The sequence below is a fragment of the Sarcophilus harrisii genome, chromosome 2 (genome assembly GCF_902635505.1).
Source record: "Sarcophilus harrisii chromosome 2, mSarHar1.11, whole genome shotgun sequence".
Classification (NCBI taxonomy): domain Eukaryota; kingdom Metazoa; phylum Chordata; class Mammalia; order Dasyuromorphia; family Dasyuridae; genus Sarcophilus; species Sarcophilus harrisii.
Window position 1 is genome coordinate 5,792,145 of NC_045427.1, and position 26,829 is coordinate 5,818,973.

The following is a 26,829-nucleotide window of genomic DNA, read 5'->3' on the forward strand; positions in this document are numbered from 1 at the left end:
TAGTCAGAAGCAAAATAGAGTTTTGAGAAGGGACAGAATAAAAAGAAGATGATAAGCAGAAGTAAATGGGATGGAGGAAAGTAAGTTAGTAACCTCAGCGTGAATGTGAATGGGTCAGATTCACCCACGAAACAGAAGCAGTTAACTGAATGGACTAGAAACCAAAATCCAGAGACATGTTTATAAGATGCAGCTTGAAATGGGGCCACACATGGAGTTAAAATAAAGGGCTGTAGTAGAGTCTCTTATGCTTTAGCTGAAGTAAAAAGGCAGGCAGGTAATCATGAACTGATCATGAAGAAAACTACTTTTTGCTAAAAGTTCTGTAGATAATGAAGTAAAATTATTTTTATGGCAAATTTCTCTGACGAAGTTCTTTCTTCCCCTCAAATATATGAGGAACTCAAATTTATAAAAATGAGAGCCATTCCTCAATTGATAAATCATCAAGAAAGAAGAACAAACTTTTTTTTTTTTTTAAAGACAGCAAAATTATCTATAATCATGAGAAAATTACTTTTGATTAGGGAAATGAAGATTAAAACTTTAACCCCTGAGGTATCACCTCCTGTCAGAAATGACGAATGCCGTCAGAGATGTAAGAAGATGGGTTCATTAATGAGCTGTTGGTGGAGTTGTAAGCTGGGCCAGCCGTTCTGGAGAACAACTTGGAACTCTGCCCAAAGGACAGACAGCTGTGTGTGTACCCTTTGACCCAGCAATACCCCCATTAGCTCTGTAGCCAAAAGAGATGAAAGAAAAAGCAAAAAGACCTCTTTGTACCAAAGCGTTTATAGTAACTTTTTGTGGTGGCAAAAAAAATTGGAAATTGAAGGGATGCTCATTAGTTGGGGAATGACAGAATGAGTCATAGCATGTGCTTGTAATGGAATAGGATTGAGCAGCGTGACTTCCCCTTGGTTGGTCTTCCCTGTCGTAGATAAGGAGTCCTATTACCCACTGACCGACGTCAGCTGGTGGGCAGGCAACGCCGTGACCCTGGCGCGCTGCTCGGGCGCCCTGACCGTGTCATCGGTGAAGACCCTGAAGAACTTGTTGGGGAAATCGTGCGAGTGGTTCGAGCCCTCCCCCCAGGTGACCGCGGCCCACGACGGCGGCTTCTTGAGCCTGGAGGTAATTCTGGGGCTCCCAGGAGAGCAGCTGGAGGCAGGCGGCTTAGAGGAGGTCTAGTCACTCGCCCCTTGTGGAATCTGTCAGGCGGCACTTAATTAGCCCACACTGTGTGCCAGGCTCCGTGCCAGGCTCTGGGGATGTAAAGATAGGCTGAATCCGGCCCTTGCTTGCAAGGCGCTGCCAGCTGGTCAGGGGAGAGGGGTGGGCACTGTGTGAGCCAGGCATCCGGGGAGAGGGGCAGCATCCTCAGAGGGAGGCCCTGAGCTCAGGGAGGCCTGAGGAGGACTTCCTGCCCAAGGGGTGAGTGAGGAAGGAGGCCGAGGGCTCAGGGCTCAGAGTGGAGAAGGGAGGCTTAGGGCACAGGCGGAGAAGGGTCCAGGGCAGCCAGGAGGAGGTCTGGGGGAGGACAGGCACAGGGGGGCTCAGGAAGGCCCGTGATTGTCCAGCAGCCGTGTGCTTTCCTGGAGGCTCTGGTTCCTCCGCAGGGGGCCCAGGAACCGTGACGGGTCCTAGCCACGGAGCCTTTGGGGGGCAGCTATGCCCAGAGCTGGGGTCCTGTGGCTTTGGGGGAGGCATGAGGGGTGTGGGGCAGGCGCTGGCCTGCAGATTGAGCTTTCCTCAGGCCTGCCAGGAGGTGTCCATCTCCTCGTGGGGCTCTGCCCCTGGCCCTGGGGAGCTCGGGTTCTCACAGCCTGTGCCGGCTCCTTCCCGCAGTGTGAGGTCCGGCTGGCCGCCAAGAGACCCCGCCTGGAGGCCCGACCGGGGGAGAGCGAGGAGGCCGATGGGGACTCGGACTCGGAGGACAGCCGCCTGGGCGCGCACCGCCACCTGCAGGGGCCCCACTTCGTGACGGAGATGGAGCCGCTCCCGCGAAGCCTGCGTCCTCACCCAAGAGCTACCGCCTGGTCAGCTTGCGGTCCACCACGCCTGAGGAGCTCTACCAGCGCAAGGTGGGCGCCAGGGCCTGGTGGGATCTGGGCTGGGGGGGCCCTTGGGCATGGCCGGGGGGGCACAGAGGGAGCCCTAGGTGCCCTCTAAGGCCCGGGGGCTCCTTTGTCTGGCTGCGTCTGCCCGCCTCCCGCTGCGGCCGTGGGGCACTGAATGCTGTGCTGCAGGGGGCACAGGGGAAGGCAGGCCCTGGGCACGGGCGCGGGTCACTGACGCGGGTGCTTCTCGTTTAAGATCGAAAACGAAGAGTATGCGGAGGCCTTGTCTCTGGCGCAGGCCTACGGGCTGGACACGGACCTGGTCTACCAGCGGCAGTGGCGGAAGTCCAGCGTCAACGTGGCCTCCATTCAGAACTACTTGGTGAGGGGGCGGGGCTGGCGACAGCTAGTGGGGGGCAGGGAGAGCGTGTGCCCGTGTGTGTGCCCGCACACCTGGCACCTGAGGAGCCGCCCTTTTCTGCCCTCGCCTGTGGGGGAGGAAGCAGCGCACTCCGTCTTGGCGCTTTCTCCGTTTGGCTCGTGCCTGGTTTTGGGCCCACCAGTGACCTGTCCTGGAGGACGTGTGTCTGAGGCCCCGGCCGGCAGAGGGAGGGGCTGCTCCCGTGGGCTGGGGACTCCCGGCCTCTTGTCACCCGCGTCTCTGCTTGGCTCCCAGAGCAAGATCAAGAAGCGGGCCTGGGTTCTCCACGAGTGCCTGGAGAGAGTCCCCGAGAATGTGGAGGCCGCCAAGGAGCTGCTGCAGTACGGCCTGAAGGGCACCGACCTCGAGGCTCTTCTGGCCATCGGCAGGGGCGAGGACGACGGCAGGTGGGGGCCGGGGGCTTTCCCCTCAGCCAGGCTCCTCAGGTGCCTGTGGGGGCTTCTCCCTCAGCCGGGCTCCTCAGGGTCTGTGGCAGCTAATGATGTGGGGCCGCCTTTCCCCGTCTGCGCCGCTGTGCCCGCAGCCCCGGGATGGGCCTTTGAGGCCCCTTTCCCCACTTTACATACAAGGAGGGTCAGGGCCCTCCGGGAGAGGTGGGAGACCCCAGGGCCCCCAGGGGCTGCCAGAGCAGGGCTGCTCCGGAGGCAGAGTCAGTGGGTCCGTGCGGGGGGAGGGTCTCGGGGATCAGCCCCGCTTTGAGGTCCCTCCTCCCCCTAGGTTTATCCTGCCGGGGGAGGCCGACATGGCCGAGGTGCCTTATGCAGACCTGCTGTCGCCTGCGGGAGAGGCTGAGAACGCGGAGGGCAGAGTGCCCGGGCGCCCGGAGCTCCTCCGGCTGGTGAACTTCGCGGAGTAAGTCACATGCGCTGGCGCCGGGCCCTGGGCCCCTCCCTCCTGGGCCCCCTGGGGCTCCGTCCCCGTGTCCTCCTCGTGGCCCAGACTGAGGGTCCGGCGTTGTCCAGTCATTGGGCGACCATGGAAACCTGCGGGGGGACCCAGGGGCCCCTTTCCCTCTGTTCTTTTTTTTTTTTTTTTTTTTTTTTTTTAATTTAATAGCCTTTTATTTACAGGATTTATACATGGGTAACTTTACATCATTAACAATTGCCAAACCTCTTGTTCCAATTTTTCACCTCTTACCCACCCCCTCCCCTAGATGGCAGGATGACCAGTAGATGTTAAATATATTAAAATATAACTTAGATACACAATAAGTATACATGACCAAAACGTTATTTTGCTGTACAAAAAGAATCAGACTCTGAATTATTGTACAATTAGCTTATGAAGGAAATAAAAATGCAGGTGTGCATAAATATAGGGATTAGAATTCAATGTAATGGTTTTAGTCATCTCCCAGAGTTCTTTTCTGGGTATAGCTAGTTCAGTTCATTCCTGCTCCATTAGAAATGATTTGGTTGATCTCGTTGCTGAGGATGCCCTGATCCATCAGAACTGGTCATCATCTAGTATTGTTGTTGAAGTATATAATGATCTCCTGGTCCTGCTCATTTCCTCCAGCATCAGTTAGTGTAAGTCTCTCCAGGCCTTTCTGAGAAATCATCCTGTTGGTCATTTCTTACAGAACAGTAATATTCCATAATTTTCATATACCACAATTTATTCAGCCATTCTCAACTGATGGACATCCATTCAGTTTCAGTTTCTAGCCACTACAAAAAGGGCTGCCACAAACATTAGTGCACATACAGGTCCCTTTCCTTCTTTATAATCTCTTTGGGATATAATCCCAGTAAGTAACACTGCTGGATCAAAGGGTATCACAGTTTGATAACTTTTTGAGCATAGTTCAAACTACTCTCAAAATGGTTGGATTAGATTCACAACTCCACCAACAATGAATCAATGTCCCAGTTTTCCCGCATCCCCTCCAACAATCATCATTATTTTTCCTGTCATCTTAGCCAATCGACAGGTGTGTAGTGGTATCTTAGAGTTGTCTTAATTTGCATTTCTCTGATTAATAATGACTTGGAGCATCTTTTCATATGACTAGAAATAGTTTCAATTTCTTCATCTGAGAATTGTCTGTTCATATCCTTTGACCATTTTTCAATTGGAGAATGGCTTGATTTTTATAAATTAGAGTTAATTCTCTATATATTTTGGAAATAGAGGCCTTTATCAGAACCTTTGACTGTAAAAATATTTTCCCAGTTTATTGCTTCCCTTCTAATCTTGTCTGCATTAGTTTTGTTTGTACAAAAACTTTTCAGTTTGGTATAATCGAAATTTTCTATTTTGTGATCAGTAATGATCTCTAGTTCTGCTTTGGTCTTTCCCTCTGTTCTGAGCCGGGGTCAGGCTGCCCAGTCCCTCGGGCCCTGCTGAGCCAAGTCCAGGAGCCCGCTGAAGGAGGCCGGAAGCTTCTCCAGAGTGGGGGGCTGTAGGAGGGGACCGGGGCTCAGTGGGGGGTGGAGTCCGGAGGCAGGTGTCTCCCTCCCCCTCAGGGCAGCGATTCCTTGTCACCCCTGGGAAGGAGATCGTTTCCTCCTGAGGCTTGTTCCTGCGGGGCTCTGCCCTGGTTAAGTGAAGACCCGCACCCAAGGACCCTCCCCGGCCCCTTCCCCGCCCCTCCCCGGCCCTCCCCCATCCTCCACCCACTCCCCCAGTCCATCCCCCTCCCCTGGCCCTTCCCCCTGCTCCTGTCCACGGAGGCCCTGACCTGTCCCTCGGCCGCAGGTTAACGCTGGAGCAGAAGGAGCTGTGCCGCTGCCGCCTGAAGTTGCTGACCTACCTGGACCGGCTGGCCACGTACGAGGTGAGACCCCGCGGCGTCGGGCCCCGGCAGGGTCACCGTGGGCCTCGCCGGGGGCCGGGGGCCTCTGGGAGCCGCTCTCCTGCTCGGGATCCCCGCCCTCGTGCGGCTGCTCCCTTCTGTCCCTTCTTGGTCCCCCCGCCACCCGCAGACCTGCCCCAGTGATTCTGGGGGACCCAGTTTCCTCGTCTAAAACGGGAGGAAGGGAGCCGATGGCCTCTGCGGCCTCCTCCTGGCGTCACAGTTCTGGGTTGGCCGGGCCGCTGGCCTTGGGAAGAGTTGATGGGGTCCTGTCACCGGGGGCTGCCTGGGGGGTCTGCCGGCTCTGGGGCCTCCCTGCCAGTCCGGGGCAGCTTGTTCCCCCCTACCTCCGGTCCAGGCGGGTCTCCTGGCAGCCCTCGTGGGGGTCCGGCCTCCGGGCCTGGCAAGCAGCCGCCCTGTTATTTGTTCTGTGACTCAGGGGCCCCTCTCTGGACTGAAGCCCCAGCTGCCCACCTGGAGGGCCCCGGGCGCTGTCCCTGCCTCTCACTGCGGTGACGAGGACGGCTTCTGCCCCACAGTCTCTGGGGCCCCGCATTGGGTGCATGAGCGGCCGCCGACCTCGGTTATGGCCCTTTCCCATCGCGGGCTCATGAGCTCTCTGTTCCCTCAGGAAATCCTGGCGGTGGCCCAGGCGGCCGAGCCCAGCTACGACGCCGAGTTCTTCAAGAGGTTCCGAAACCAGAACATTGTCCTCTCCGCGAGAACCTATGCCCGGGTACCTTGTTGTGGGGCTCCCCGCAGGGCTTATGGGAACATGGCGCCTGAGGAGAGCTGGGGGGGCAGCTCAGCACACCCCGAGGGGCAGGGGGGGCAGGCGCACATTCTTGGGGCCCTCGGGGCCTCGGGGCTCCCTCCTCCCTCCTTGACTTCCACCCCTCCCCTCCCCGGCCAGTGCTTGACCCTGACTCTTGGTACAGGAGAGCAATGTCCCGGCGCTGGGCATCCTCTTCACCTACCACGGGGCCGAGCTGCTGGCGCACCGCCTGGCCATGCTCTCCAACTTCCCGGAGACCACCTCTCCGCATGAGTACGCGGCCCTGCTGCCTGAAGCCTGGTGAGGACCTTGGGACCGGAGCTTTGGGGGGGGCAGGGCTTTTAGTGGTGCACCGCCCTGAGAGCCCTGCCCGGGATGGGCGGGGGGACTGGCCGCATCCCCTGCTCAGTGACTGGATGAATCAGGGACACGGCAGAGTGAGAAGCCGGGAGAGGGGCCAGCACGGGGTCACTCTCCTGCTCACTGCCGGCCTGGGGTGTGTTAGGGGCAGGTGGGTGCCGATCTGCACGGAGAGCCTCGTCCCACAAGGAGCCCTCCATGGTGAGGTCATGGGTCAGAGCAGTGCGGACCCCTGTGGTGGCTGGGCCATCCAGCCCATGTAGGATGGGAGCCCGGGAGCCAGGCACAGGTCAGGACTGGGATGATGGGGGATTCTGAGCCCGAGCGGTCCAGTGAGAGCCTCTGGGCAGAGCGAGCCCAGCCAGAAGAGACCCGGTGAGCTCCCAGAAGCCCTGTCCCACAATCGCTCCCTCTGCCTTGGTCTGACCGGGCCCAGCCCGGGGACAGTCGCCGAGGGAGCCGCTGACCCGGCCTCCATGCTGAGCTTTCTGTTGCGTTCTTGCGCCTGGGCCTCCCCCCATGCGCCCTCCAGCGGGCCCAGGCGCTCGGCCCTCCGATGTGAAGATTAGGGGGCAGCATGTTGGGAACCTTTGCTCTGAGCAGGCTGGAAGGGCCCTCCAGTGGCTGAGCGGCCTCTGGGACATTTTCCCTGGGATTTCTTGGCTCTCTCTTTGTAGCCAAGACTTCATTACTATGGAAATACGCCTCCATAATACCCAGGAATCCCTTGCTGGCATCGTATTCAATTAACATCCAGAGCGGCTCGGACTGTGCCCCCCGGCCCCCCCTCCCCACTCTCCCCCCGCTGCTGATACCAACGGCCTCCACGCTGTTTCTGTAACAAGGCACCCTATGTTAGGGAAAAATTCCTCCCTGTCCTGCAGGCGCAGTCTCGGGGTAGCTCCTGGCTCGGGCGGGGCCAGGTCTCGCTTGGTACAGTGAGCTCCGGGCTCTGCAGAGCAGCAATAGGAGAACGGGCTTTCTGGCCCATCTACGGGGGCTTGTGGGGGCTCCTGCTCTGTGCCTTTGGCAGCCTCCGGCTTGGTTCTGGGCCGGGGTCTCCCAGTGCGGCCCTCCTGAGAGCCGCCTCCCGGGCTGCCCTGAGGCAGGAGACGATCCAGAGATAAAAAGGGAGGTTCATGGGGGCCCGCCGCTCCCCACCCTGCGTTCAGTTTGCAAGCAGGCCCCTGGTGTTTGGCCTCTGGTTGTGGAGGCTGCGTCGCCTTGGTGAGCCGGACTCTGAGAGGGCTGGACTCTGAGTGGGGCGGAGTCTGAGAGGGGCCGGGGATGAGAGGGACTGGTTTTAGGGCCGGGGGAGCTGCCACTTTGACCTCTTTAGGTGAGGGGGAGGAATCACTGGTGGGCGCAGATGCCCCCTGAGGTCCCTTCTGCCCTCCAGGCCCGGCTGCCTTGGCTGCCCTCCTTCAATGCCTTTTTCTTCACCTTATTTCAGACGTCATGAATTTCAGAGCACTTCCCCAGCCCTCGATCTGCTCTCTTAGACCTCCCAGCAGCCCTTGGGAAGATGTCGCAGAGGTTATTTTTCTTATGTTAGACATGTGGCAGCTGAGGTTTTAAGGGAGAGTGAGTGTTGGGCAGGACTTGCACTCCTGACTTGCGTCCAGCATCCTGTTCACTAAAAGGATTGTCTGTTCCGTGGTTAGTTATGTTTGCTTTAGCCAAGGCGGCTTCCGGGGAGTTTGTGCCCTCCTTGCTGCTGGATCCAAACGTCAAGGATCCTGCCCTCACGTGGGCCGGGATGGGTTTGCCGTGTTTAATTGATGGGCTAAGGGGGATTTGTCAAGGTCCAGCAGCCACAGAATAATGTCAGACAAGGGCCTCGTCATCATTCGCTCCGGGGAGGGGCCGAGAGCCGCTCCTCAGCGTCAGCGCGGAGCGGGAAAACTCCGGGATTCACGTGTGCGCTCCCTGGCTGGGTTTGGGGTCCCATCGGCGGGTCTCACTCAGTGCCTCCCTTAGCGCCGTCCCAGAAGAGGGCTCTCCACTGGCTGCCGGCGTTTCTTGTTGAAATTTGTTCTGCAGAATGAGGACCAAGTCTTAGCGTCACTGGGTGCGGAGCAAGCCCATCCTGACCAGTCCCCCACTGGCCTCTCAAGGAGAGCCCTCTGAGCTTTTCCCAGCCTCTGGGCCTTTCCTGGCCTCTGGCTGGGGCAGTAAAGCCTCAGGATGGAAGAGGGGCCCTCCTCGCTACCCCAAGGGTGTGGGCCCATCCCTGCCACTCCCACTCGCTCACCACGATGGCTCCTGACCCTTCTCCTCAGGCTGAGGCTGCGCGGTCAGCTTCTGGCCCTCTGTGGGCCCACCTCCCACCGAATCTTGGCTGTTCTTTTGTTTGATGGGAACCCCCTGAGATCCCCCCGGCTTCCTTTCCCCACACTGGATGACTTTTCATTTCCTGTTAGATCACTGGCGAGTTCTCGGTCTGCCTGAGCTGTTTATCATTGGGAGCCTGTGTGTGTGTCTAAGGGTGTGAGAGTGTGTGTGTGAGATTGTGTGTGTCTCTGTGTGTGCGAGTGAGTGTGTTATATGTCTGTGTGAGAGTGTGTGTGTGTGATTGTGTGTGACTGTGTGTGTGGGTGTGTGTGAGAGTGTGTAAGAGTGTGTGTGATTCGTGTCGAGCTCTCTGTTTTGGGAACCTCAGCCTTTCTTGGAGCGTTGCATTTCAGTGGGTCAAAGAACCCACCGATCTGATTCTCTGACTCGGGGCAACTTGGCCAAGCTCCGATGCTTGCGACCCAGCCCTGTGCTTCCTCTTTGTTTTTGGGGGCTCCAGATTTGCCGCCTGGGACCCGCTGGCTTTGCTACCTCCTGTCCTGTTCCTCACGTTGGGAGCTGTGAGGGATGCAGCAATCACGAGGCGGCTCTGACGGGAAGGATGCTCCCATTAAGCAGAAGAAACTCTTAGTCAGTTAGCCCAAGGACTCCGTTTTCCCACATAGCGGGTTTTTTATGCTGACATTAAATACAGCGTGAATTCGATGACCCTTTTTGGGGTAGAGGGAAAAAAACGAAAAAACTAAAACCAAGCAGCCCCACGTTCGCATCACTCCGTAATCACAGCCTAGAACCTCAGGGGGTCGTCTGCCACAAACGGAGCATCCCAGGTGAGGATGCGCTTTGTTCTCGGAGCTCCTGCCCACTTGGTGTCCTCCTTGCCGCTGGAGCGTGACCTTAATATTCCTCCCAATAACTGGGTTGATCAAACACTTCTGTGTTAGATGGAGCAGCCCAGCGTCCTGCTGTGTCGGGCTGGGGCGAGGCACCGCTGGTCCTGACTGGGTCTCCTGGAGCCCTCGTGGCCCCAGAGAAGCTGCCGGGCAGTGCCTGCGGCTGTGACCGTTGCCATCCTGCGGGTGCCTTCCGGGTCATGCCTCGAATGATCTGTGGCTGCTGATGCTGCCTGGAGCCTCTCTCACGTGCACGGATTCTGTGAGTCGCTGTCACTGACCTCCGGCGGCCATAGCAGGAGCGCCTCCGACTGGACCCTGGGAGGCCAGTGTGCCCACAGAAGGTCCGGCAGCCGGCATGGTGGAGCGCCTGCTCCTCCAGGCCCACTGTCCCTCCCCGGGGCCCAGCCCGTGCCAACGAGAAGCGGCCCATCTTGAGGGCCGCCAAGCCCGGCCGTCGGTCTCCCCTCATCTGCAGTGACAGCTTCCTTTGGCGGAGGCCGTGAATGGCGGGATGGCTCCTGGCGGGTCATGTGACACCTCTGAAGCCCACGTGGCTTCTCTAACACCAGTGGGGCTTGTCTGACCCCAGACCGGTTGTCCGAGCAGCAGTGGTGACACAGACAAAGGCGGGGACCACACAGACGACGGGGTGAGAAGGATGGAAGATGCTGGTGTTGGAGCCATCGTGCCCTTTGGGAGCAGCTTTTCTCGCAGCCATCTTGTCTGATCTTCCCTTTCAAAGTAATCTTGGGATCCCAGAGCTTGGCTTTGGAAGCGATCCTGAGACTTCTCCGATGCCTTCAGTTCCCAGAGAAGGAATTTGGGAGAGAACACAAGGTAGCCGGGCCACAAAGGGCATCGAGTGCCAAGCAGAGTCTGGCCCTCGCTCATAATGGGGACGGAGCCTCTGCTGAGAGGGCAGGGACGGGCTGACCCAAGTGTGGTGGCTGAAGAGAAGGTGGGGAGGGCCCTGAGCCAAGCCAAGCCCGAGGCGGAGCCGAGGCGGGGAGAGAAGCGCCCGAGAGATGCTGCCCTGGGAAGGGGGCTCCTGGCCAGGATGGCGCCTGGGGAAGATGGGGCCCAGATCACAGGCCTGCTGGGTCCCGACGGTTGTAGGGAAGGGACTGTGGGCACGTCGCCTTGGAGATCCCCAGGGAAGGGGAGACGTGGTCGGCTGGGAAGAGGCGGCCTGAGAGACTCGGGAGAAGGGAGGTCCTGGGGAAGAGGGCGATCGAGTGACAGCCGGAGGCTGAGGAGGGATGAAGCTGTCAGCCATCGGGCAGGATTTGGGTGCCTGATGGGGGTGGGAGGGCTGTCGGGGGGGTCTCGGCTGTCGGGGGGTCTCTGTTGCGGATCTTCCCAAGGTGCGTGGCTCTGCTAAGGCCTCTGCCCTCCCCTGGTCTTTCAGCACCCCTCCTCTGCCTCCACTGGCTCCCTAGCACCCCTAGGGCACGTTCAGATGGGTATTTGGGGCGGGAAGCCCGTCCCCACCGGTGCCTTCCTGCTTGTCCAGTGCTTGTTACCCCCGCCCGGCCTGCGTTTTGCGCCCTTTGGCTGCCCCCAGACCCGCTCAGTCTCCCGGGCCTTCTTCAAGGTGACTCATCCCCCTTGGAGCTCACTGTGCTCCCACTTTGGGCTGCCCCAGGACTGTCTCCTCTCTGTCTGCAAACCCCAGGGCTCCGAGTCTGGCAGACTGGGCCAAAATCCTGGGCCGGCTGGGTGACCTGCGCCATGTTTCCTCCTCCGTCAGGCTCGCCCTCACCCCTCCGGGCTCTTGGGAGAATAAAGTGGGCGGATGCGTGTCAGGGTTCCTGCAGATCTTGGGGCGATCGGGGATTTTATGTGATTACGACTGTTAAAGTTTCCTCCCGTGGCTACCAAAACCAGGCGCTCAAACGCTTCTCAGACCCTAATTTCTTCCCTCTCAACATTTGTCCTGAAGCTTTGTTGCTGGTTCCTTGGCCATTGTCCCATGGCACGAACAGAAACACCGGGAGAAGGATTGGTGCGAGGAGCCGCAGTGCAGGTAGGTCCATGGCCGGGTGGTGGTGGTGGGGCCTCATTCCTGGCTCAGGCCCCTTCTTGGGGCCCCCAGACTCGGGCTCGGTCCTGACTCACTGGTCGGAAGCTCGTGCCAGCCAGGGCCCCCCCCCCCCCCCCCCCCCTCCCCCCCCCCCCCCCCCCCCCCCCCCCCCCCCCTCCCCCCCTTCCCTGGAAGCTTCCCATGGCTCTCGGGTCCGGCATTAGGCTGTCGGGGGCCTTTGGCCCTCTGGGTCTCCCCATCATGAACCTCCACGAGCGTTTTCTGCCTCCCGAGCCTCCCAGAACATCCCAGGAGGGCTTTGCCTTTGCCCATTCGCCCCTCGAGGGTCTGTAGGATCGTGGGCCCCGCCGCCCAGTGTTCCCCGCTGTGGCCCTGGGGAGCGTCGTCCTGGCGTCCAGGCCTTCCGGGAGTTCCTGCTCCCCGGCTGCCCTTCTCTTGAGTCAGAGCAGCAGGGGAACAACAGGGAGTCTGGGGCCTGTGGAGGCAGCATGGGGTCCATTGTAGAGATGGGGAGTCTGGGGGCTACAGAGACAGCACAGGTCCCTTGTAGAGACAGGGAGTCCAGGGTCCACGGAGGCAGCATGGGGCCCATTGTGGAGACATGGGAGTCCGGGGCCCATGGAGGCTGGCCATGGTGCTTTGCGGCCGGCCCCTGCCTCCCACGCGCCCTCTTGCTTTCCAGGACGGTGGTGGAGCCAAGCCCCCCTGACGAGGGGGGCTTCCTGTACGAGGCGCAGCCCGAGCTGCTGAGGTACCGCACCGCCCGCCCCTCCATAGAGCTGGTCACCGACTGGTACTGCGCCCGGGGCCAGGAGATCGAGCTCTATGCCCGCCAGGTAAGTGCCCCCGGGCTCCTTATCGGCCCCTCCTGCCCCGGGGGCTTCCCAGGTGCCTCTGGGGCCTCCTGTAACAGACACTCTTATGGGGCTGCAGGGGCTCGAGTCCAATGCTTCCGGGAAGCACCTTCTCTGCCTTCAGGGCTCAGTACAGACGGGGTGGCCCTGGCCGGAGGGAGGCGCTGGCTCTGGGCCCCGGGTGTGCAGCACGATCCGTGGGGCGGGCCGGGCAGTCTGAGCGGCCGGGAGCCCGTCTGCTTTGGGGTGTGGGGGCCCCCCAAGTGCACGCGGGTCTGGCTCCAGCGCCTGGGAGTCCTCCCCAGCCTCGGGCGGGCTCTTGCTCCGGGGGCAGGATGGGGTTTTCTCCCTGCCCTTGGAGGCTGTGGCTGGGCCGAAGCTCGCTTCCCTCCCCAGGGACGTCTCTTCCCTTGGTGTCTCTGGCCAGGTTCTTTTGGTCGGCGCAGAAAGCGCATGGTCAGCCCCGGGTGGAGCTGGCGGGGAGGTGCCCAATCTGGTCACTCCCTTGGGCGCCCAGAGTTTGCTCGGGCCTGGGGGGGCTCCCTGGTGGGTTTGCCCTGATTGGCCCCTTTGGTAATCTGTCAGCAGGTGGGGGAGCAAACGGGATTGGTGGGGAAGGCCCTGCTCCCGTGCTGACTCCTCCCTCTCTGTTCTCAGGTGGACTGCGCCCTGTCCCTCATCCGCCTCGGGATGGAGAGGAATGTTCCTGGTCTCCTGCGGCTCTGCGACGACCTGGTGACCCTGGAGACCCTGGTGTATGAGGCGGGCTGCGACCTCACCTTGACCTTGAGGGACCTCCAGCAGATGAAGGCCATTGACCAGCTACGGCTCTTGATGGACAGCGTAGGTCTCCCCCCTCCCCCATGCCCCCAATCCCCCTCCCCGCCTCTGCAGTTCCCATCCAGCCAGGGCAGTCCCCTCCTCGGTTTCCATGGCAGCCCCCTGGGTAGTGGGAGGCCAGAGCTGTGACTGTGCACTGGGGCTGCTCTGGCAGCGACTCCTGGGGGGGTTCCCAGAGATGCCCGGGGGGAGGGGCCGGTGTAGAGCGTCCAGGCCGGCCGGCAGCCCCACAGGCGGCCACCCTCATCGGTGCCGTCCCCTTGTGCTCGCAGTCTTCGGAGGAGAAGTTCGTGACCAACGCCTACCAGTGGATGGTCCCCCTCCTCCATCGGTTCGAGAAGCAGTCCCCGGGCGCGGCCAGCCAGCTGCTCAAGGACTACTTGGTGGCCATGGCCCAGGGGGACCTTCGGCCGGCCCTGAAGATATTCCAGCATTCCAAACCGGATGTGAGTAGCTGGCTCCTGGGGAGGGGCCCTCCCGGGGTGTCAGAGCCTCTTTTTCCTGGGAAACCTCTCCCAGGTGTCCCCGGGCCAAGGGCAGGGGCGGCGCGCCTTGCCCACACAGCTGAGCCCTCACGGGGCGCACGTCTCTCCCCTGGCCGGGCAGCGGCTTCCTGGTAATTCTCCTGTCCCCTTCTGAGCCCAGGCCAGAGCCCTTGGGGCATCGGAGCAGGTGCCGGCAGCCTCCACAGCTTTGCCAGCCTCCCTGATCCCATCCGAGCTCCATATGGTCTGTGCCCGTGGAAGGGAGGCGCAATTATTAAGCCCTTACTGTGTGCTAAGCCCTGGCAGTGCAGGCACGAGCAAGCTGCCTCTGTCCTAGTGGGACAGAGTGTCCTAGGGGGCAGCCGGGCCGGGCTCTTGGGTTGGCAGTTGCCCCGGGGTAGGGGCAGAGAGCTCCCTGGCCTTCCTGGCTCCCCCTTTCTGACCAGCCCAGTCTTCCTCCTCTGCTTCCTCTTGGTCCTTCTCCTCCCCTCCTCCTGATCTCCCTCCTCCCCTTTCTCCTGCTTCTCCCCCCCACCCTCAGAGCTGGGACAGAGGCTGAGGGTTGAGACCTGCTCCTGCCTCTTCCCAGTGGGGGTCTGGGGCCGGGTCGTGTGACCCCCTGGGGCCTCAGCTCAGTGCTCGGGCCAGGCAGGGAGAGTCAAGGCTTTCTGGGGCCTCTTTCTTCCCAACCCCATGTGCTGCAAGGGGTTTATGGGTGATGTTCGCGATCTGCTTCCTTGGGCCCTGGATCTCCTCCACGTGGGCGTTCCTCTCCATGGCGCTTACCCAGCAGGCCCTGACGAAGCTGTGTTGGATTTGCAGGGCAACTTGCCCTTCTTTTCTCCATCACGTTCTCTTTTTAACCAGGGCCGTGTCTTTTGTTCTCTCCATCCTTTTTGTGGTTGTTGCTGGCTTTGGAAAACCCAGAAAGGGACCAGGGAGCTGGGAGGGGCCCAATATGCTTCCCAGCCCTTCCTTTAGGCCAAAGGTTTTAGAAAAAGGGTTCCAGAGCTCCCCTGCAGTGCTATGGACAGTAAATCTACCCGGAGAGCTGCTTTATATATGGCTTTTTTAATTTAACAGTTGTCAAAAACGTCTTCGAGATTCACGATTCCGCCGTGATGCTTTTGCATCTTCACAGAGAGCGGCCTAAAGCAGCCGTTTTTCTCGGCCTCTGGGGTGGTCTCGGCGCCTACGCTGCTCTGGGCAAGGCCCCTTTTAGTGCCATTTTGAGCTGTGTTGCAGTCCTTTTCAGATTGAATTCTTCCATCCTGGGCTGTGTATCTAAATGAATGATTTATAAATAATAATTGAAAAAACAACAGGTTTATAATATATGCTGCTGCAATTTCAGAAATTATAGGCTATATATATACATTTCTAATTTAATCACATAAAAGATGGCTTTAGGGTTGGAAGCGTTGCTTTTAATGAATTGCCATTTTAATGCCTTTTGCTTATCCTGAGCCAATTCATCCTCAGTGGGTCATAAATTGGAGAGTCTGTTTTCTGCAGATGCAAAGCTTAGAGGTTAGAAATTAGCTTCTCTGACTGGTTCGGTAATTAAAACAAGATTTCATTTAGAATTATTAAAGACGTCAAAAGTCTATAAGCAAAAAAAAAATCAACAGATTGGTTTTTATGGCTGATGAATGGCACTCGTCGGGAGTCTCTGGACAGCGCTCTTCCCCGGCGGCGAGCTGACGGTAAATCTATTGACAGATGCTCTGGGGTTGAGTCCAGCGTGCCTTGTTTCCCCAGCTTCAGCAGAAAATCATCCCGGACCAGGATCAGCTGATGGAGATCGCCCTGGAGTGCATCTATAACTGCGAGCGGGATGACCAGCTCTCTTGTTGCTATGACATTTTGGAATGCCTTCCTCAGAGAGGATACGGGTAAGGGGCCGCAGGGGGCCGCCGGCCCTTCCGCTCGTGGCTTGTCGGGCAGGAGCGTGTGGGCGTGGTCAGCTGGGCACTGAAGCCAGATGCGAGTGCTCCCTGGGGATTGTCGTGATGAAAGCTTGAACCTCGGGCTCGGGCCGGCGTCGGCCTCCTGAGTCACGCGGGTGATTTTAGTGAGGCTAGAGGCAGAGCGGAGAGGGCCCCGGAATGCGCCTCTGAGGGCCTGGAGTAAGCCCAGCAGGTCTTGGTTTCCCCCTCACACAACTTGCGAGATCTGTTCCAACGCTGCCGTTTGAGATCCCTCTCGCCCTTCCCTTTGCCGTTTTATTGGATCCGCCAAGATGAGCCCCAGGTGGCGGCTCCCACACAGTGCCAGCCTCTTGCCCCCTTCTCCTTGGCATCCTGGCTGTGCCCGGGAATTAAGTCAGCCTTTCTCGGGATCATTCTCAGGTCGCCCCCACATCTGGGGGAGGCTCAATTAATGGGGACGTTTTGGCCAAGAAAAGTCATTCAGGGAACTGACCTTGAAACCTCCTTGGGATCCGCAGGGTCTCAGTCCTTGGGCCGCAGGGACTCATTCGAGACCTTCTGTCATTCATGGACGATTATGGAGGCCCAGGGTGGGATCTTCTTAAGGAGCCTCTGGGCCCGTGTCTGCTTCCGGGTCTGCTTCCCTTGGGATTTTTCCTAAATCGACAAGGATTCTTGAGTGTTCACTACTGTGGGAGTCATGCAAAGGGCTGGGAAGACCCAGAGAAAAGTGGAGCCATTTCCAGCTTTGGGGAGCTTCCATTTCCTAGGCTCTGGTGTGTGCGTGTGTGTGTGTGCGTGTGTGTGAGATAGTAACACGGGTGTACAAATGGAGCTTAAAGCCACGTGTGGGCCTGTGTACGTACAGATATTCAGATTGTGCACAGAATGAATACAGGGCCGGGGGGGGGGGGGGGGGGGAAGGGGTAGGGTGACTTGCAGCTGGGAGAAATCAGGAAGTGTCCATGGAGGGGGGGCTCAGGCAGAGCGGAGAAGGAAGTTTAGGGGCCTGGGGGCAGCCCAGGGCACACAGGGAAGCAGTCTTCGCCAGTCTGGGGATCAGCACCAAGGACAGCGGAAACCTCTCTTGAGTCCTCTCAAAGGCAGAGGACCAGGAAGCGGGACTTCCTTCTCATCCCTCCCGGCCTCTTGTAGACCTAAAAGCCCAGTGACGGCCGCTCTGCATGACAAGGTGGACCAGCTGGAGCGGATCCTCAGGTAAGAGAAGCTTCAGACCTGCAGAGGGTCGTGCGGGGCCTTGTCTCTGTTCCCTGGCAGCGGCCTGGATGGGGGCGCCCCGGCCCGAGTCCCCTTCACCCTTCTATCATTGTGTCATCCTCAGCGTGTCCGAGCTTCTGGAGAAGCACGGCCTGCAGAAGCCCGTGTCCTTTGTGAAAAACACCCAGGCGCACGCGGAGGAGGCCCGCAACCTGATGATCCGGCTGACCCGGCACACTGGGCGCAAGTGAGTGAGCCGGGCCTCCCCGGGGCCCTCGGGCCTCCACAGGCCGTTCTGGGCAGACTTGGCCGGGGCCCTTTGAGGGTCCCAGGTTGGCCCTTCTCCCTCTTAGGGTTGGAACCGGGTTAAACAAAGGGCATTTGTTGGCCCGGAGGAGCACCTCCTCCTCATGCTCAGTCTCCCAGAATCCCCTTCTCTCTTGAAGGCCTTGCCTTCTGCAGCCCGCTGTCAGGGCGTCCTAGCGGAAGCCCTCGGTGCTCCCCTGCCTGCCTCGTTCTCACCCCCTGTGTCTGTGCTCCCATTGCCTTCTTGGTGCTTCCCATGGCAGAGGGCGAGCCCTTGTGGGCGGGGCTGGCCCCTTTCTTGGTGTGGGGATCCCAGCCCCTCCCACGCGCCTCCCACAAAGCGGCCCCGAGGAGTCGGAGGCCAACGCTGGGGATGGGGCTGGTTGGGGCACAGCTGTCAGGGGGCCCTCTGCTGCTGAGGGAGGGGAGAGGAGTGTCGCATCCGGGGGTGTCCGGGGCTGGGGCGGAGGGGCTGGGACCCCAGGCAGGATTCCGGTGCCGCTGTTCTACAGCAGTTTCCCTTTATAACTGAATCAGCTCCCCCTGGAGCCGGGCTATAGATGGGTGGGGACGCACCGAACTCTGACTGGCTTCCGTGGGCTTCCCCTGTTTCCTGCTGTTTCCCTGCTCCTCAGAGACCCAGGTCGCACTGGATTCTGGGACTTCTCCAAAAGTTCATTTTCAGGTTACGAAGGAAACAGCCTGATTTTGTGAGAAATCAGGTCAGAAGAATTAGAACCTTTGCAGAAAATGCAATTCAGGTTTGGACTTTTATCATGGTCCAAATCAGACATTTGAAAGTAGCCCCCTGTTCCCCAGCTTCAACAAATAGGGACTTTATTTGTCAGTGACTCAGTTTCCTTAGCTGTAAAGTGGGGATGACGGTGAGGATCAATGAGCTAATTGCCAGTGTCCGGCTCATCATGGCCGCTCCTGTGACTGGTCATCATAAAAAAAACCTCTGAGAGAACAATCTGGCCTCCTGAGAGCCCCCAATCAGGAAGCAGAGAATTCTGGGTGTGGAGGAGTCCCCTCCCTCCCCCCCTCCCCCCAGGTGCCTAATCCGACCCGGGACTGGAAGTGAGCTGGCCCTTGTGCTTACCGTGTGTCAGCCCTGGCAGGGCCCTGGCAATGCCCACAGAAGGGACAGGCCCGGCCCTGCGGGGGTTAGGGGGCCTGGGGGGAGGGGGGCAGGTGAGGGCTGGTCGCAGGGCTGGGGCCAGTCTGCAGAGGGCGCCTGCTCGTCTCTGAGGAGGATAGGAAAGGAGTCAGCTGGGGGAGGGGCCGGCCCAGGTGGGGGCTGCTTCCCGTGGGGCGGAGGAAGATCCGCTGGGGAGGGGAACAGGAATGGGGGAGCGGCCAGAGGAGTCAGGAGGGCAGCCTGCAGAGCACCCCCTCTGGCCCCTCGGGAAACACGGGCTGGGGTATCCCGGCCGGTGCCCTCTGGCGGCCCTGAAGGGAGCTGGAGGGCGGGAGGGTGGGGGTGGGACACTGGCCGGTTTTCAGACCCTCCCCAGTCGGTTCTCTCTCATCTGACAATCCGGTCCTGGGGCCTCTGGAAAAGCCAATCCTCTTTTAGTGCCCCTTTGTTCCGGGTCCTTCTCCACCCGGGGAGGGGGCTGCCTGGGAACCACGGCAGCGGGCCTGGCGCCCATCGGCCGAGAGTGAGAAATGCTCGGGTCTTGTCTTTGCAGGCAGCCCCCGGTCAGTGAGTCCCATTGGAAGATGTTGCTGCAGGACATGCTGGCCATGCAGCGGATGGTCTACACGTGCTTGGAGCCAGAGACTTGCTACGAGGTCATTATGCTCTTCTCCCTTAACTGAGCCACCCCCTCATCGCGTTCTGTCTGGGAGGTGGGGGGCTCGCTGGCCGTTAAATGGGGCCTCTCAGAGGGACCCCCCCCCAAAGCTCTCAGGCCCTGCTGGGGGACAGGCCTCCTGGCATTTGGTCAGAAGCCGTGGCTGTGCAGCCACAAAGTCGTGTGTGTGATCGCTCCCAGCGGGCGGATGCTGGGCAGATGCCAGCCAGAGCCGTGTTGGGGGCCCTCGCTCAGGTGTCCCCGCTCGCCCCGCGCCCTCACCCGGGTGTCCCCGCTCACCCCGTGCCCTCACCCGGGTGTCCCCGCTCACCCCGTGCCCTCGGCCGTCTCTCAATGCTGGGGACGTTGCACCGGGCCCACGCCCACACGGCTGACGGCCGCCTCCCGCTGAAAGGCGCTGCTTCTCCACGCCTGCCTGAGCCCGTTTCCAGCACCCGCTGGCCTCGGATGCTCTGTTTGCGCTGAAAGGGAGACTAGAAATCCCCTTTTGGGAGAAGGGGGACCCGCACCCCGGGCCTGGGACAGAGTGGTCAGTGTTTCTGAAATGCTGTGAGCGGGAGCTAAGCCTCTCTGCTGTTCTGCCCTGGGGGTGGGCCCGGAGGCACTTTCTTCCCGGCATCCTCCATCTCGGGAACTTGCTCTTTAAAAGTTTAATATTATCTTAAACTCTTTATTGTGGCTTCTGGGCTTAATTGCTTGTGGCCGTCAATCTCCTTCTCCTGGGAGGGCATTTGAAAGCATATTAAAAGAATTTTGGAGAAGCTGTTACAGTGGTCCCTGGGAGGTGCAATTAGGGCTTGAAACGCCATTCCCCCCCCCCCCCCCCCCCAGAGTGGGATTCTGGGTAAGGGAAAAGCGCACCACGCTCTGCCACGGCTTCCTTCGGGTCCCCCTGTGTCCATTTTCTTGAGGGAGGCAGGGACTCAGACATGAGGCAGTTGTGCTCGTGGCGAGGTCCCCGTCAGAGCTCAGGAGGATACGTTGGAGGGTGGGTGGGATGTGGCACCGGAGAAAGCCGCCGGTTCTGGGTTCAGATCCTGCTCTAAAACTTAGCTGGAGGCACATCGATAACCCCCCGGGTCTCAGGCTCCTTGGCTGTGATGTAAAAGAGCCAGAGTGGGCGGCAGCTCCGGGTCTGGGATTCCCATCCTGCCACTGTGGGGGATGCACGAGGGCCCGGGCGGGGACAGGGACTGAGAGATGCTCAGCTGAGGGACCATGGAGGCCCCCCAGCCAGCAGGGCAGTGCTGCTGCCTCTCGTCCCAGGGCAGGCTGCCATTTAATCCTCCCAGAGGCCGGATGATTCGGGGGCTGCATGGGAAGAAGGGGCTCATGGTGGCCATGAGCGCCCCTCGGGCCCCCTCTGGCTCCGTCATGTGCCGCAGGCCCACGGCAGGGCCCCCTCTGGGTTTGGGGAAAGGGCAGCCTGGTGGTCTGGCTGCTGCTTATTAATTCCCCGTTAATTGGCATCGAGCAGAACACAGTCATTCTCACATGAAATCCTGCTTCCTTCAGGGACTTGTGTTTTCTCCAGACGCTTTTTGGCAGCAGCTGCAGCAGGCAGCTCGGCGTGGGCGCTGGATGAGGGGCATCGGGCGGGCCGAGCTCATCCCCCAGTGGGAGATAATCCGGCAAAAGAGCCGGCTGTGGGAGCGGTGGCGGCTTCCCGCTGCTCGGGACCCTCCGCAGTCAGAGCTGGGGTTCTGGTGCTGGGATGGGGCTTGTTTGGGCCCCCTGGGGGCCAGGGTCCCCCCCTCCCTCCAAGCTGGCATTCAGGGAACCGTCGTCCGGGTTGGGAGGTTTTCTTTGTCGTTCCTCTGCCTAATCCGGCCCCCCTTCTGCTCAGATCTTCACAGAAAGCCTCCTGTGCTCCAGTCGCCTGGACACATTGCACTTGGCGGGCCAGCTGATGCAGTGCAGTGCCGGCGGGGGCCCGGGGAGCAGCCCCCCCAAGGCGAAGGTGCCCTTCAGGGTCGGCTACGAGAAGAGCGTGGCCCTGGTGCTGGCCGCCAGCCGAGAGTACTTCAACTCCTCCACCAACCTTGCCGACAGCTGCATGGACTTGGCCAGGTAGGGGCTCCAAGTAGGGCTTGTGTTGTGTTAGAAAATGGGTCTTTTTTGGGGCCTTGAAGCGCTGGATGGAGGGCCTTGAGCGGCATTAAGGATGTGGATGTTAACAGGCCCCTGGACCCCCCACCCCTGCCCGCTCACCAGAAACCCTCTGACACCCAAGTCTTGTCATGGGCCGCCCCGTGGGCAGCTCATGGAGGGAGTCTTTGCAATCCCCTTTCCTGGACATTTCCCAGTGTCGGGGAGGAGCCCTGAGCCCCAGAGAGAGCGGGGACAGGCCGGGGCCCCCGCTTACACGGGACACCCTTGGACAGCTCCTTGTTTACCCTTTGTGCAAACAAGGGGCTAATGTTAGCTTAGCCCTCGGGGAGGCCTAGAGACTGGGAAGCTCCTTAAGAGGCTGGGACCTCCCCAGTGTCCAGGCCACGGCGTGCCCCTGGGCTGCCTGCCAGGAGTCAGTCAGTCAAGCATTTATTAAGCTCCGTCACTGGTTTTCTTGGTCTTATGAGCATAGGGATCACTTGCCTGACACTGAGCTGCTGAAGCACAGGAGGAGCGGCTTCCTGCACGCTCGGCCACCCTCATTGTCCTGGGTTTGTCCGGTGACCGGACCAGAGTCTCGCTGTGGTCAGCAGCTAGAACCCACCCCCAGAGCTCGTTCTGCAGGGAGGACTTGCTCTGCAGGGAGGACTCGCTCCGTAGGGAGGATTTGCTCTGTAGGAGGACCCACTCTGTAGGGAGGACTTGCTCTGCAGGATGGGCTCCCTCCTGCCCCAGAGAGGGCCTGGCCACAGGTCTCCCCCCAGATCACTGTACTTGCTACAGTAATGGTCCGGTGTTGATCTGTTTTTCTCCAGAAGGTTTTCTCATCATCTAGAACTAGAATTACCATTTGGAAACCGCCCCAAGTTTAAACCAATAGCCCACAGCCACGCAGAGAGTTTTCCTTGCAGGTGATTGTCAGCTCCCTCAGGGTCTCCAGATAAAACTAAAGGTCTCCGTGGCCCTTTCAGGCCCGCTCAGCCCCTGCTGCTCAGTGGGGGTGCCAGGGGAAGCTCCTCCTTCTGGAGTGCCCCCTGGAGTGCCAGCCCTGGCGCTGCCGGCCTCAGAGGAGGTGCTTGGGCAGTGCTTGGTGATCGCTCAGTGAGAGGAAGAGGCTGGGACGGCCATCGATCCTAGTGGCTCCCTCCCCCCCTCCCTGGATTGGGGATCCCCTCCTCAGTGTGATTTCCATAAGGCAGCTGTTTATTGCTTCTCTCTGGGCCTCAGTTTTCTCATTTGTAGACTGGGAATGACATAATTAAACAGACCTTTTCTTAAATGGAAAGGTGAGGTGGCCCTTGGCAGGTCCCTGGAGCGCTCCTGTGGAGGCTTCCCAACCCTTCATTTCTCTGACGATTTTGGAGGTCGTGTTACTTTGCATGGTCCCAAGAGGGGGATCATCTATAAGATGAAGACGCAGTTTCTTAAGGGTCTTCCTCCCCCACTTTGACATCCTTGCCCTTTCTGAATGAACCCGTCGCACATCAGCGTATTGTCATTTGCCCTCATGTGCTACTGTATTGTGTGGGGGGCCCGGATCCCCGGGCCCGTTGCCTCATTTAAGCCCAAATTTCTGGGGCCGGCCGGCTCTTCCTGGGCCCGAGCCAGCAGGAGACGATGCCTTTTGCTTTCCCTAGGAAGGTTTGAGAGAAACTTTATTTTCTTGGATTGATACTTTCTCTGGGAGATAATCATCTTTCCTCCAACTGTGTTATTAAACTTGACGAAATTGTTTAAAGTACTTAATGCATTTTCCCTTCTCCCTTAAGGGATCATATTTTTTCCTCCATATGAAGAAAGCCTCCCTGTCCTTTGAGAGCCAGGGTTTGTTTCTCTAATTATTTTGGAGGGGTCGGAGTCTCCTCCCCCCCCCGCTTTCTGGGCTGCTCCCAGCCCCAAACAGGCAGAGCTTCCTTTTTTTTTTTTAAATTTAAAGCCTTTTATTTGGATATATACATGGGTAACTTTAAGCATTGACAATTCCAAACCTCTTGTTCCAATTTTTCCTTTTCCCCCACCCCTCCCTAGATGGGGATGCCAGTAGATGTTAAATATTTAAAATATAACTTAGATACACAATAAGTATACATAAAACATTATTTTGCTGTACAAAAGAATCAGGCTCTGAAATATTTACAATTAAAGTTGTGAAAATAAAAATCATTGCATAAATATAGGGATTGAATTCAATGTAATGGTTTTAGTCATCTCCCAGGTTCTTTTTTCTGGGATAAGCTAGTTCATTCTTCTCTCCATTAGAAATGATTTGGTGGATCTGTTTTGAGGATCCTGTCCATCAGAACTGGTCATCATATAGTATTGTTGTTGAAGTATAATGATCTCCTGGTCCTGCTCATTTCCTCAGCATCGTTGTTTCTCCCAGGCCTTTCTGAAATCATCCTTTTGGTCATTTCTTACAGAACAGTAATTTCCATAATTTTCATAACCACAATTTATTCAGCCATTCCAACTGATAAATCCATTCATTTCCAGTTTCTAACTACAAAGGGCTGCCACAAAATTCGTGCACAACAGGTCCCTTTTTCTTTATAATCTCTTTGGGATATAATCCCAGTAGTAACACTTGGATCAAAGGGTATCACAGTTTGATAACTTTTTTGAGCATAGCCCAAACTATTCAAAAATGGTTGGATTTTTAAACCTCCACCAACAATCTAATGTCCCAGTTTTCCCGCATCCCCCAACAATCATCATTATTTTTTCCTGTCATCTTAGCCAATCGCAGGTGTGTAGTGTATCTTAGAGTTGTCTTAATTTGCATTTCTTGATTAATAATGACTTGGGCATCTTTTCATTGACTAGAAATAGTTTCCAATTTTTCATCTGAAATTGTCTTTTCATATCCTTGACCATTTTCAATTGGAGTGGCTTGATTTTTTAAATTAGGTTAATTTCATATATTTTAAATGAGGCCTTTATCAGAACCTTTGACTGTAAAAATATTTTCCCAATTTATTTGCTTCCTTCTAATCTTGTCTGATTAGTTTTGTTTTAAAACTTTTCAGTTTTATAATAAATTTTTTTTTTGTGATCAGTAATGATTCTAGTTCTGCTTTGTCATAAAGACCTTCCCCTTCCAGGTCGGATAAACTATCCTGTTTCTCTAATTTATTAATAATTTCATTCTTTATCCAGGTCATGAATCCATTTGACCTTATCTTGGTGCTTTAAGTATGGATCAATGCCTAGTTTCTGCCATATTAGTTTCCAATTTTCCCAGCAATTTTTATCAAACAGTAAGTTCTTATCCCAAAAGCTGGGATCTTTGGCAGAGCTTCCTTAGAAGCAGCAGCTCTGGGCTCTTGTCATCCGGGAGAAGGTCACCCATGGACAGCCCCAGGCCCAGCAGCAGGATGGGGAGGGCTTCCCAGGAGGCCCCCCCCCGCCCCCCGCCATGGCAGGAAGCACCCTGTGCTGGAAGATCCCAGTTCCCGCTGGGTTTTCCTTTACCGTTCCCAGCGGCTTGTGGACTGTCTGTCTGGTTTTTCTGTGTGCTGCTCTGCTGGCCACCCGGCCCTCTCCTCTGCTTCCCATTTGTGGAGACCGTGGCATGCAGACACCTGCAGGCTTGTCAGAAAGTCCCAGAATCCCATGGAGTGTGCCAGCCCAGAGGGATGGAGCCCTGGGCTTGGCTCTGGGCCCTGCCCTTTGCCCCTGGATCTCCTTGGCTGGTCTGTCTTCTCTCCTGTGAGGTGGCTGTGGCGGGGGGGGCAGCCCCCTTGTTCCAAAACTGGGTCTGCCCTTCCCTGTGTGGCAGCTTGGTCTCATTGCACAGACAGGAGATGCACGAGTGGCAGGGTCAGGACGAGGAGCCTGGGGTCAGCCACCTGAGCGTCCCCGGTGTCTGAGGGGGGATCTTGGCCCCTCCGACGCCCAAGAGCCTCTGCTGCCCCAGGTGGGCCCTTACCTGTGAGGCCCTATCTTAGGGGGAGTGGGGCAAAGAAGGGGAAAGCCTGTGCTCTCAAACATGGGCAGGCTCCTCCTCAGCAGGCTGCCAGTCAGCCAGCCACCACACACCAAGTGGATGCAAAGTAAAGGCAGAGGGAGGGTTAGACGTGGTAACTCAGCTGGAGCCATAGGTTGCCCCCCAATATAAAGGCCTCCCCTCACATTTTGGAGTGGGAGGAGCCCACATGAGCTCAGGCCTAAGAGAGTAACCACTGGGCTAGAGAGCAAGCTGGAACACACGTGCCGGGGGTAAGAGCAGCCATAGGACCGGCAGCAGTTTGGAGGGCACCCAGTCCAGAGAAGTGACCATTCAGATGGTCAGGGTGAGATCGCAGGGACTGCTAGCACTGGGACCCTCTGACCCAGGTTGGCGCTTCTGGAGCTCACATGCAGTTCCGGGTCATGGTAAAAAGAAAGAGAGAAAAGCATAAATAGGAAAATGGATGGAGGGAAATACAGTAATCATAGCTGTGAATATGAATTGAATGAACTCACCCAAGAACAGAAGTGGGAGAATGGGTCAGAGTTCAGCAGTGTTTATGAGTGACACACTTGGGAAAAAAAGAGACACAGAGTTAAATAAAGGACTGATGCAGAATCTCTTATGCTTCAGGGGATTAAAAAAGGGCGGGGGGGGGGGTAGGAAGCATGATGTCAAAGCAAAAGCAAAAAGAAAACCTAATTAAAAGAGCTAATCAGTGACTCTGTGTTTTCCTAAAAGTGACAATGAAGTAATAGAAAACTTTTCATATACTTGATAAGGGCCCAAATTCTCATAGAAAACTTTTTACAAGTTTCTCTGACAAAGGCCTAAATTCTCATCCAAAACTTATTACTAGTTTCTTTGAAAAAGGCCGAAATTCTCATATATATAATTGAGTTAAATTTATAAAAATAAGAACTGTTCCTCAATTGATTTATTAATCAATAATACTAATAGAAAATAATAATAGATAATAGAAAGAGGCCGTTTTCAGACTGAGAAATCAAAGACATCTTTATTCATATGAAAAAATGCTCTAACTCACTATTGATTAGACAAATACTAATGAAAAGAAATCTGAGGGACCACCTCACATCTATCAGAAATAACAAATGCTAAAGGAAATAAGGGAAAGTAGGCACACTTATGAATTGTGGGTAGAGTAGCGAACTGGTCCAACTGTGCTGGAGAACAATTAGCAACTCTGCCAAAGGGTTATCCAATGGAGCAGCCCCTTTGACCCAGCCAAAGCACTGCTAGGTATGTATATCAAAAATATCAAAGGAAAAGTATTTATTAAAAAAAAAAAAAAATTATAGCACCTCCTTTTTTTTTTTTTTTTTTTTTTGCTTTAATATTTTTATTATAATTTTGAGTTCCCAAATGACATCACTCCCTTGCGTCACCCGCCAGCCATGGTAAAGAATCCGATATTGGTTACACATGTGCAATTATGTAAAACATTTCCCTATTAGTCATTTTATACAAGAAAACTTGAGAAAACCATGAAAGTGGAAAATAGCATGGTTTAGTCTCTATTGAGACAATGTCGGTTCTTTCTCTGAAGGCCGACACGAGTCCTTTGGGATGGTCTTGGATCGTTGTATCGCGGAGAATAGCTGCGTTGTTGAGAGTTTTT

The 26,829-nt window shown here is 57.0% G+C and overlaps 1 protein-coding gene across 1 annotated transcript in view; it reads left to right on the forward strand.

The window, feature by feature from the left end:
- Positions 1–26,829, forward strand: part of NBAS (NBAS subunit of NRZ tethering complex) — a 99,012-nt gene that overhangs the window by 20,736 nt on the left and 51,447 nt on the right. The window contains 18 exon segments of the mRNA XM_031949614.1: positions 941–1,134; positions 1,849–1,993; positions 1,996–2,084; positions 2,317–2,442; positions 2,737–2,888; positions 3,220–3,354; positions 5,206–5,284; positions 5,934–6,038; positions 6,241–6,377; positions 11,571–11,654; positions 12,355–12,508; positions 13,184–13,369; positions 13,639–13,812; positions 15,613–15,746; positions 16,938–17,000; positions 17,125–17,247; positions 19,001–19,103; positions 20,973–21,196. Coding sequence (XP_031805474.1) covers positions 941–1,134; positions 1,849–1,993; positions 1,996–2,084; positions 2,317–2,442; positions 2,737–2,888; positions 3,220–3,354; positions 5,206–5,284; positions 5,934–6,038; positions 6,241–6,377; positions 11,571–11,654; positions 12,355–12,508; positions 13,184–13,369; positions 13,639–13,812; positions 15,613–15,746; positions 16,938–17,000; positions 17,125–17,247; positions 19,001–19,103; positions 20,973–21,196 — 2,407 coding nt within the window.